Below are 12072 nucleotides of genomic sequence, written 5' to 3'. Positions count from 1 at the left end.
TACCTATAGGGTTAAACTTGCCTTCTTACATTGGGACTTGTAGTTCATTTGGGTTCTTATTAACATTTTAGACATTTATATATAGGTATCTGAAGCTATACGCATTATTGAAGATTCTTTTCTTCAGTTTTCTCTCTTGTGAATTTCTAAGGTGTTTTCAACTATTATTTTTTTTCCTACATTGTAGCTTCTTTTTAATGGTATCTAGCTTGATGGATGTATATACAGGCAGCTGACTTCAAAGTTTAAAATTATTCTGATTCGATTTGTTGGAATCCAGGCAAGATAAATTTTTAATATGTCTCTTCTGTGCAGTGAGACATCCTTTTTTAACAAAAAAAAATTTTTTTTTAAAGAAGAAAAAAAAGAAATTCAACAAAGCAACCAACATACACTGATAAGCTTGAACAATACGCAATGTTTCATCTTCATAGTCCTCCACCTCGGTTAAGGTAGAGAAAGAGATACATTTTCTTACAAGATAGTCTTGAGACCAAGCCAGGGGTAGGTTTAATTTTGCTGCTCTATTTGTACTACTGTAGACAGTGGGAATATGGTTTTCCACTTCATTCAATAGCAGTTCATACAAGTCTTGCAGGACTTTTCTGAATTCTTTATATTCATGAATTCTTATGATGCAGTAACATTCTATTTTATCTCTATATCATCATTTGTTTAATAATTTCCCAATCAATGGGCATCTATTTTGCTTCTAGTTCCATCTCTGGATGGACGTAACAACAGTTATGTCACTGCAATCAATTAAGCTGTGGTCCAGAAATCCATATTCTCTTCTCAGACATCTTTTCTTCACCAGCTGTTCACTTCCTAAATGTGCTGCTTCTCTGATGAAAAGCAAGTATGAAAAGGTCTTCAGGAACTTGTCCAAAATTGTGTAGCTCTCTAAGTTTCTCCTGATAATATGACTATGTGCCTATTTGAATCACTAGAAGGGACAGAAGTCATCTGGTATGATAAACTTTGGAAAATTTTCTGTTATGATTACCTATGTGGATGCCCTAGGAAGACAGTTAGGTGGTTTTTTAAGAGCTGTCTCAATATACCTCCTCAGGGTTCACTAAACACGAATACTCATTTTTTCCCCCCTCTCACTTCTACTGGAACTCTCACCTGATAATGACTATGCATTTATATCTTCATTCCTTTAAGGACGGGCTGCCATTTCCTCTTCATGGAGGGTCTAGCTCTTTCCTCTTCCGGAAAAACTTCATAGCTTTTTTCTCAGCTTCAAGAAGCTGAGAACGGTCCTACTTTCCTTTCTCCTCTGATATTTCCTCACCCTCCATTCCCTTCTCCCCTTTTAGAACTCTTTTCTTCTGTTTTCACATTAAAGCCCCCTCCCCTTTTTAAAGCATTACTTCATTCTCTCTGATCACTTGTACAGCAGAGAAGCATTCATGTCCCTTTATCTTCTTTTAGAAAGATCAGCTTGAACCCTGAGAAAAGACAGTAATCACTTGGCCACAGAAGAAATAGAAACAACCAATACTATGCAAGTCCCTGTACAATTCCTCCAAATCTCTCAAATTCCTGGAAGTAAAGATCCGCAGTCCTTTTGACTTTCCTAGTAGCTCCTCTAGAGTACTATCATAGTAAACTGTTTGTAGAGCCATCACATTCCTCATCAATTTCCTTTCCTTTGTCTTACCAACTAGTCCCAAATTCTCTTTAAATCCTTTCCCTCTTCCTCCTTCAGCTATAATCCTTTGCCACCTTCAATTTCCCTAAAGCTCTTCCAAATTTCCCCTTCCTAAGTTTAGAACTTTAACATTTTACAGAAACCCCAAACACTTCAAATATTTGGCAATTCTCAATCATAATTCCTTTTTATTTTTCAGCTCAAGTTTTTATCTTTCTAAATGGCCTTCTCCCAGACAATAATATAGCCAACACAATAAAACCTATCCAAATCAATGTGTCTCCATGTGGTTGATGATTTGGCATCAGTTCACATCCAATTTTTTAAACAATGCACAAAATTTTACTATTCCTTACTTACTTAGAAGTCCTCCTATTCTTTTTTTCATCCTGCTCCTGCTATCTCCAATTCCCTCCTTTTTCCAAGGCAGTAGGAGAATTGCAGTACTATAGAGGTAGAGTGAGGGTAGAATACTCAGGCATTTTACCTGATCTACAGTTGAATCTGGGTTGGTAAACATTTAACTAGACAACTATTACTGGTGGGACATATAAAGAATGAAATCAATAATAAAAATTTTTGTAACTGACCAAAAACTTTTAATAAAGAGATCCAACTTTCCTCCTGAATATAATATAATCTTCACTAAGAAATTTTCCCTACCATTACATCTGTTTTCTCCCCTTCTATGCCTCTTCCTCCCACCTACACCCTTTAAGTAAGAATGCTAACAAAAATAGCAAAGATTCACCTCATTTAACTTCCTCTATCCCCTCCTACTACCACTCTGGTGAAATAGAAAATAGCTAAATGGAAAGTTGAAGGGGAAAGTATTTATTTGAAGAATTCACATTCAAAGATTTAGATCCTGACACAATTTTGGAGTTATACCAGTCTTTTATGAACCCCCTATTTTCTACTATATCAAATCTAAGTTTCTCTGTGCTTGTTCTAAAATCAGGATTCAATCTATCTAGTTAACGGTTTTCCTCTCCAACATGGATGCCCAAACTAGTCAGATTCATTTTTTCACTGTTCCAGATACACTTTCTTTTTATTTCTGATTTCATTCACTCATTCTATTCCTTTTCCATAAAATCTTCCCCAACAAGACCAATCCTTATAGACATATACTTCTTCCTCTGAGCTTCAAGATCCAGTTAAATATTCTCGAGTCCTTTACTTTTTATCTTAAGTCTTTTTCTTTTCCTTCTTGCCCCTTTCACCTTCTGGATCTCACTGAGACATCGATTTCCTGGCCATTTTTTCCAGGGCTAGTTGTACTTTTCACTCACTGAATCTAATTTACTGTAGGGGAATTGGAATAAACTTTACCTCTCATGGTCACTTCCAAGCTCTCCTCCTAACCACACCACTTAGTAACTTCTCCTTTGAGACTCACTTAATGTATATTTTGACACCAAATTAAAATTCTAGTACCTGCTGATTACCAAACTCCAGGGCATTCCCCTTCTTTCCTCAATGGGCTCTTTTTCTCTTCCCCAGCTCCTGCCTTTATACTAAAGCTTCAGCATTCATAATGACATTAACTCAAATACCATAATCTTGAAGCTCTTCATTTCCTCTGATTTAATCCATCACCACACTGCAGCCACAGAGATAGTCAAAGGCTCAATCTTGTCTTATCATGTGTTCCACTTCCATGTTTACGAACTTTTCATTGCAATCTGTTGACATTCCACCTCTCCCTCTGCCTTGCCTCTCCCTAATCTTAGATCTATACCATCACCTCCCTACAACACTGGCATCAGTCTATGCCATATTTTGTGGGGCCATTGTGTACCCACTCATTATTCTCTCCTCCTTCAATGATGTACTTGTGTATCTCTAGACTAAAAACATAATTATTGTCCTTACATAATCATACTTGTTTCTCTAAAAACCAAGCTTCAATGGACATAAAAATAAGAGATCATCACATACTGTCTACAGCAGATTCAATTTCCCATTTTCAGGGCCAAATCAGTTACATTTTTATGCTTTTAAGTAGAAAGACTAAGCAATGCCAGGAAGTTTCAGGGCAAGATGAGTAGTATAGATGTTTAGCTACCACAAGGAGAATTTAAAGACATATGATCTAGGATTTGTACAATATTAGTTTCTTATCTCTGTGCAAAGTAAATATTGGGTTCTACATACAGCTTCCTTTTTTTTTTTTTTTTTTTTTTGCTGAGGCAATTGGGATTAAGTGACTTGCCCAGGATCACACAGCTAGAAAGTATTAAGTGTCTAAGATTGCATTTGAACTTAGGTCTTTCTGACTTCAGCGCAGGGGCTCTATCCACTGTAAATACTGCTTTCTTGAGAGGAGAGTGATAACAATTATAGTCTATATGAAGCAAAATGTTAAATATCTCACCTGGTGTGTTATCCAACAAGCACTGGAGTAGAATTTCCCCTTTCTGTAAGACACTCTCAGTCAGGGATTGGTGTTCAGTTATGTCTTTTTTAAATTGCTGAAAAAAGGGTATCATGATAAAGAAAAATAACATTTTATGGGCATAATTTAACAAGTTTTTACAAGAAAAAGTTCCCCCAAATCAAAATAATACAAAGAAACCACATTAAGCTCTAAGATGAAGAAAAAATAAACCCTCTACTCCAAGAGTAATGTCTTTGCTTAGCATTAGAGTCTTTGAAACTAAGAAAAATATGGGACAAATTTCACTGTGGTTTGCTAGATAATGCTTGCTTGATGGTAGAATGAGACTGCAGTGGCAGAGCACAGCTCATAGGCAGTTTGAGACAGTCATTCAAAAGGGCACAGATTTAGAGCTAGAAGGCAGCTAAATTTCATTTAGTCCAACCTCTCTATTTTGTATCTGAATAATAAGCAGTAGAGCCAGGATTTGGATCCAGGTTTTCACATACCAAATCCACCACAGTCATCTGTATCTTCATCTCTTCTCTCTTTCAAATGTCTTGAGAAGAAATTCCTAGCTCTTCTTTTACTCTCCTTACCCACCCCCATACCTCATAACATTACAAATTGTCTCAAGGTATTTAATGAACTTTTCAAAGCAAACTAATTTTAATTAATTGGCTTTGAAAAATATATATACTCAAATACCAGAGAATACAAAGCAAAACTTTTTGTTGAGGTTTAGACAGTTCTATTTGAGACAAAGAAGGATGTCTTTCTTCGCAGACTAATTCCAAACTGCAATATAATGCAGTGAAAGATCATCTCCCCACTGGGAGAGTGGAAGATAAAATATCTGAAGGCACCACAACCCAAGGGTCTTTAGAGAAGAGCAGAATGATGGCATTCTGAAAACCACCTAGAGACAGTCTCACATCACTTTGGGGTGACTTTGTTCTGAGGGAGAGAAAAAAGGAAAGGAATAAGCATTTATTGAGCATCAGTGGTAGAAGAGCCAGGATTGGAATCTTTCTGCTTTGCTTTCATGATACTGTTCGTGGATTTTGGAGGCATAGACAGAAGGCAGCCTCTAATTATTTCTGCCACAATCCTGATCAAGTTGGCGCTTCATGACAAACCTGTCTCACCACCTCTAACCAGATTAAATCCTAATTTTAATCAAGACTGGACCATTCTAAAAAGGGAAGGATTTTGGGAAGACTGCAGAGTGGATCAGAAAATTCCAAGCTCTCCAGATGTCACCTCAAGGCAAATGTACAGCCATACAAAACAAGAATTGGGGTAGAAGGTGGTCCTCCCAGAACAACCAAGATCTAAAGAAAAACACCCAAAATACCTGCAGGCCAGTTTAAAGGAAACAGCAAGTAGTGAGCCCTGGGACTAGCTAGTTCTCCAGGGAAGATAGATGGAGCCTCTGCTGACAAGGAATGCCAGACCTAGCTATGCTGCTGGAGAAGCAGTGGGGGAGGGAGTCTGCTGGCTGCTGGTGCCTACAGGAGGCCAGAGGGGAGAACTGAAAGGAGGGGACCTAAGGCCAGAGGCACTATCCCCCACACCCCAAAACTAGAAGTGGTTACAATAACAAGCAGTGTTATATATATATATATATATATATATGTTTTAAGACAAGCAGGCAAAGGAGAAAGAATGTAACCGAAGAAAGTTCCCATAGAGATCACTAGGGTTCATCTTCAAAGGTGGATACTGCAACAATAAACACATGAGGTTTTATTTACACTCACCCGATAAAGCTGTAGGGAAGACTTGAGACTTGCAAGATTAGATTTTGATGGAATCAAGTTGTCCGTAACTTCAGCTACTTTATACAGCCAGCAAATCAGCTCTTCCAGGTGACAGCAAAATGTCTACTGAGGCCAAACATAACTGTTATTTATCTATTTCTAGGTGAAACCTATATAAAGACAAACCTCTTTTTACTGCAGACACAGGCCTTTATCCAAGATTACTTAATGTATGAATAAGGATTCTTAGACCTCATCTTTCTTTGGTGCCTTTCTTGTACTTCTGAAGTACTGTTCTGCAAGAGGCCTGTATCACAGTGATCTTTAAAAATATTTAACCTTTTAGTTCAGTATCTCTGCCCCCCTGAGTTAGTACCCCAAAAAAGATGCCAATCTAATTTGAGAAAATGCAATATTGCTTGGGAAAAATCATGACAACACTACATAAATGTCAGCTTATATAGCATGTTAACTTTAAGGAGCTACTTCTGCTGAACAAGATTAGCCTAAAGCAAATGGCTACAATCACCCCTGGTCTTAAAACATTGCTAAAAATTATAAAAACTTGCATCTTCTACCTTTCTTCACAAACCTAAGGACCAGAACACTAACACATCACAGAATCTCCGAACTGAAAGAGATGTGGAAAATCCTTTACTTCTGATGTTTCATTCTATAGGTAAGAAAAGTAAAGCCCTGAGAACTGCCCAACAGCAACTGACCAATCACAAATGCTCTGCCTTCAGATTGTCACTTACCTGAGGTGTAGAACTGAGACCACAATTTGGGTTTCCCAACTCTCCGTTTATTGCTTTTACACCATATACACCATAATCTGAGAGACCTGGATTTGAATCCTGGCTCTGTCCCTGGGTATAGCCTTGGTTCAGCCAGCTACTTCAACTTTCTTGTATCTCAATGTCCTCATTGTAAATGGGGATATTATTTGCCCAGCATTATCTCCTTTGAGTAGATAATAGATTTGTTTATAGAAAGTAAAATGCTTCCCATAAATATGAAATACTTTCTTTTAAGTGGCAGACTACAGATAGAATCAAGGAAGTCCTCCTACATGTACCCTCTGCCTCCTAAAGTAGCATGTAGCAGATGAAATCATGCTTCTGTATTTGAAATCTGGTGGGGCAGCTTCCATAATCTCTCCCCTTGTCCCAAGAAGGATCAGTCTGACTTGGAACTTATGAGTCTACAATAAAATGTCTAAATCCTTGGATTTACTAGCACCATTCTTTCCTAAAAGTGTTGAAAAAGAACTGCCTCTGGACCATTCTCCTGGTGATGGCAAGTGAGCCTCAAGGCATCTTCCCAACCAACACCCAGTTTTATAACCAACACCAAGAGGCTGGATCAGAATGGCCTGTCTTGAAGTGAGAGTTGAGATCATCTCCCACATAATAAGACTGCAAAGTAAACCTTAGCTTTGACTCAGTCAAAAATTTAAATTCACTTGAGGGGCTGGAGAATAGTGTTAAAAGAGATCTTCATGTATATGTCTACATATCTTTTTTCTTACCTTTACACATTGGAGAAGGGATTCTCTTTCTTGGTCCCTCTCTTTCTTTAAATGCTGACCTTCTGGTTTTAAGTCAGAATAAGTCAGCCCAGCAAGCATTTTCCTTAAGGAGGAGATTGTCCTTGGCTGACTGAGTGGGCCTCTTGGGTCCTGACTGATCAATATGTTAATATCACCTTCTCTATCAAGTTCTTGAAACTCATAGTGGGGGATCTGGGTACAGCAATCCCTGTGTGCAGTACCCCACTTCCCTCTGGATTTTTCCCAAGCAGGAGACTTCTGGGTGCTAGGGTGCAGAAGGGGAGTTGGCTCTTCACTAGAGGCAGCTGGTGAATCTTGCCCTTTAGTGGCTACAGAAGGCTGGGAATTGTTCATCTGAATGGTGGACAGATATGGAGCCAGACTGGAAAGCTGGGTCAGCCGAGGGGGTAGAGCAAGATACTCTTCTTCAATTTCAATATCCTCTGGTGTTTTCCACCCTGATTCCATGGAAGCCTCATGGGAAAGACTCTGGAGATCACTACTAGCACCATTCTTTCCTAAAAGTGTTGAAAAAGAACTGCCTCTGGACCATTCTCCTGATGATGGCAAGTGAGCCTCAAGGCATCTTCCCACAGGTAGAGATTTCCTGAGGTTCATTAAGGAGTGCTCTTTGTCATTCTGAAAAGCTTGTCTACTACTGGCTTTGGGAGTAGATGTAAGGTGACCAGAAGCTGCCAGTCTCAAGCCACCTTGGGTCTGGGACACCATAGTAGAAAACCTGTCCTCAAAATTTCTGGGTTCTGAAGGAAGCTGGACATCTGGTTCTGTTGGAAGGCAGTCATGAGACATAGTAGCGGGGGACTTCAGAGTGTTCTCCGGAGACAGGGAGAAGCTGTCCAGGTCAACCCCCGAATCATGCAGGAAGGGGTCGGCCAGCACATGGCTGTCAGCATGCTTTGGAAGCTGCTTTGGAAGCTGGGCCTTGGGCTTTAAAGGATATGTATAATCCAGCAAATCTTCGTACTCTTTATTTGGATTCCAGAGACGGGAGCGGCGATCAGGAGATGGAGGCAGGGAGTCGGGCAGCACACAAGCCCAATAATCAGCCTGAAAGGAGGACCGCCGCCTGCTTGCCTCAGCCATGGCTCCGCTGCTTCCAGGGACGGAAGGCATGGGGCCCGATGCAGAGCTCAGCAAGCCAGATGGCACACATGAGGAGCTTGTAGCAGGCCACAGGTTGTGGGATCCTGTCTTTTCTCTCTGTTGTAGGCAGCCATTTGGGGGAGGGGAGGTGGGAAAGCTGTGACTGGAAAAAGAAAGGGCAGATACATCTAGGTTCAACAAAGATTTCCACTTCAATGAGAAAGAACTGGAGTTGCAGGTTTGTTGCCTAGAATCATGGATTCGGGGGGATTCCAAACTGGAATGGTCATCTTCGTCATCAGCAACTTCTCCTGAGCTGAGAGTCCTGGCTAGAGGATCAGCAATACTCTGAAGGAGCTCTGGAGAATCAAGACATAATTTCTCTTCAATCTGTAGTGAAGAAGGAAGATAAAGAAAAAACATAACCATATCGAAGCAATCTGATAATATAACAATAGGGCCAAAGACTCTTATTTAGCATTTGGATGACAACCACAAGACCCAACTTAAGAAAAGAACCCTTTAGAATGGCAAATGCAAGGATTCCCAAATTGTAAGACTCAAAGAATCTAATTAATGTCACTAGTACAATATTATTATCTTTGAATAGAGAAAACAGCTTTCAAAGGATTTCTTTCTCAACAGATAAAACAGTAAAACTGCCAATTTAGGATGGGGGAATAGCCAAATAGGACAGAGAGGAATGATAACAAATTTATGCCCCTCCTGAAAACAGAATAAATCCTCTTTTGAAAAAAATTTTGAGAAATGTCTAGGTAGAAAGAAAGGATTTCATTCTATCTATGAATCTTCTTCATTGTGATCCCAGGACTAGCAAAAGGCAACCTGCAGAGATATATATTCAAATACCATTGTATAACTCAGCTCTCCTATATGAAATAAAAGTTTGTTATTTCAAGGGATTGTGATTTTTGTAATACTGGATAGTTCTAATCAAGGAAAAGCAGAATAAGGAGTACCACTCATAGTTTTGTTTAAAAGATAAAGGCAGAATTTGTGATATGGATTAGATTGCAACCCAATGGTAACTCAAATCTAAATCCTAAGAAAGTAGCTGGGGCACAGAAGAATGTAAGTGAACTTGCCCAGGGTCACAGCCATTAAATTTTGGAGGGAGGATTTGAACTCAGCTATTTCTGAAATCCAAGAAGTACCCTCTTCTCTAGGTCTTGTTGATTCTCTTAGCTGATGACACTTTTTGGGGAAATTCTCCTCTAAGGCCTCCTTGTGGAGTGTACTACTCCTGGTTTCCTGGCATGTAGATCCTACACAAGTTAAAAAAGACTCCAAGACTGTGTCATCCAAGGACAAGCTTTGTTAACTTCAGAAAGTTTATCATCAGGTCTACGTTGATGAATTTTTCAGCTACAGCAGCTCTAGAATACAATAGTGAAGTGTGTCAATGGAAGAGGCGTTGGTTGAAATTAAAGCTCCCTTAAATTACTAAGTAAGTACATATACATAGGAGTGAATATGTAATTCAGAAAGGTAGCAAGTTACTGATAAATTACTATTGATACCTGTGTCATTAAGTATAAGGTTTACTTTTTAAAAATTCTTAAGAATAAAATAAAATAAGAAAATCTCAAAATTTCCCTTTAACATTTTCAAGTAGTCTAATGGCAGAAACACAATGCTAAACTCAATGCTCTTGGAACAAACAACATTGCAAAACTCTGATTCTCGTGAGCCCCAGGGCCCTGGAAATCGAAGGCTGTATTTCTTATAACTTTGCCAGAGCATTTCAGACTATTCAGTTCTTGAATAATACAGACAGATCCTAGACTACATCCTTTTGTCTTCTCTCTGACATTTGATTTCTTCATGGGACACAGGGTCAACAGATTTCAAAGGGAAGATAAACATAAATGAACAAAGACCCAGGGAAGGTACCCTGGTTTTGTCCAGGGCTCTTTGGTTTCTCTATACCCTCTCATTTAGTGACTTTGATGCAAATTGTATCCCCTTTGACTTTGGGGGTGAACCTTGAAACAGCTCCTCTGACAGAGACTTGCCCTTCAGGGCAGTTGAGTGGTTTGGTTCTGTTGGAAATTTTGGCAGGGGACTAGCTGCACCCTCTATTGAGTTGAAGATTAGCTACCACTCCTGGTAGCTCGAACTTAAGTGGTCTTATTCACTTGGAGATCTCCACCTGTTATTCCTATTGAGTGGCTTGAAATTCCAAGATAAGTATCAGACTACCAATAAAGGACAATTCTGAACTCCAAATCTCAAGTCCGAAGCAGGAGTATGCCTTGTCAAGGAACCTTTCTTCTTGGCACAGCTGCCTGCCAGGACTCTTGCCCGCTGTGAAGACATTCTCTTCTCATTGATAACCTTTTGTTATTTCTGACAGGACTTCGTCACAACGGAGTCTGTCTTCGTAGCAAAGCTGGCTTTTGAGTGCCAATAAAAATCCCTTTCCTTGCCACATTCAGATTTCAGGTTTGTGAATTCGTTCACATTGGACCAGTGCCAGAGGGGATACTCACACCCCAATTCTCTACCACTAGAACCACATCAACTTCACCAACATCCAAGGGCTCAATTATCTCTATTCAGATCACTCTAACATCTAGATTTTTAGCTTTTGTCAATCTCCAAAGCTCCTTCTAGTTCTATATCACCTACTAGGACACTTCAAAATGGATATCCCATAGGCATCTCAAATGCAGCCTGTCCAAAACAGAAACCCTAGTTGTGTAAGCCCAATGTCATCCCCACTTCTTTCCCTCACTCCACATAGCCAGTTGCCCAATCTTGCCTTGTACTGCTATATCTTTTGCATCTGTACCTTCTCTTTATGCAGAGCACAGCTATCTTAGTCCTTTAACTCCATCCCTTTCACAAAAACTGTTGCCATATCTCTAAGCCTAGAGTTTTCCCTGCTCCCCATCATCTTCCACACAACTAACAAAGGATCTGCCCAAAGCATACCCTTATCCCCTCTCTGTTCAGAAAGCTTCAGTGGTGCCCTATTCCTCTCCCTTTGGCATTCACCCAAGTTCTCCAAGTCTCTGTGCACTTTGACCCCATGCCCACAATGCCCTTCCCTCCTCACCTCCACCCTTCTGGAATCCTTAGTTTCTCCCAAGGCTCTGATCATGTGCCCCCTTCTCGTCATGAATAAGGCGGCAGATATACCCCAAACCCCAGAAGCTTCTAAGGTCATGGCACAAGATTCACTTCAAGTTAGAATGCTGGCACCCTGGGCTTTGGGGTGCCATGTTTGGGGCAGGAAGGAGAATAATTGAAGACCCGATATCCTTCATAACTCCTTATCTTATGCCATCAGAGGGCAGAGCACAAGAGCTAGCAGTCTCTCAGGGTCTCATTAATAATGACAGGTAATATTTATAGCACTTCAGATTTCAAAAGCTCATTTTACATACATTTACTCTCTTTTATTTAAGCTTCACAATCATCTTGTGATGAAGCTCTTGTGTCATTAGTAGTACAGTTATCATTATCCCCATTTTACAGATAACCTCCACTTTTTCCTTTGGCTCCCTGGATGCCAAAACAATAAGTATTTATTGTATGCTTACTAAGTGCCAGCAATGGTTCAAGTAGAGGAGACATAATTACA

General features: G+C 39.8%; 1 protein-coding gene across 2 annotated transcripts in view; it reads right to left on the bottom strand.

Annotated features, from left to right (window-relative positions):
• CEP68 (centrosomal protein 68) overlaps window positions 1–12072 on the bottom strand; it is a 37335-nt gene that overhangs the window by 11587 nt on the left and 13676 nt on the right. Inside the window, exons 3-5 of one of the 2 annotated variants that reach the window (XM_051975394.1) lie at window positions 7338–8852; window positions 5807–5929; window positions 4041–4137 (exon numbers count right to left, since the gene is read on the bottom strand). In XM_051975394.1, coding sequence (XP_051831354.1) covers window positions 4041–4137; window positions 5807–5929; window positions 7338–8852 — 1735 coding nt within the window. Of the gene's footprint in view, window positions 1–1709; window positions 4138–5806; window positions 5930–7337; window positions 8853–12072 lie in introns of those variants that run through there. The other variant, XM_051975393.1, reaches the window with a different exon arrangement.

This window comes from Antechinus flavipes, chromosome 2 (assembly GCF_016432865.1).
Source record: "Antechinus flavipes isolate AdamAnt ecotype Samford, QLD, Australia chromosome 2, AdamAnt_v2, whole genome shotgun sequence".
NCBI lineage: Eukaryota > Metazoa > Chordata > Mammalia > Dasyuromorphia > Dasyuridae > Antechinus > Antechinus flavipes.
Note: the sequence above shows the minus strand (reverse complement) of the source record. Positions and strands in the feature narration are given on the sequence as shown.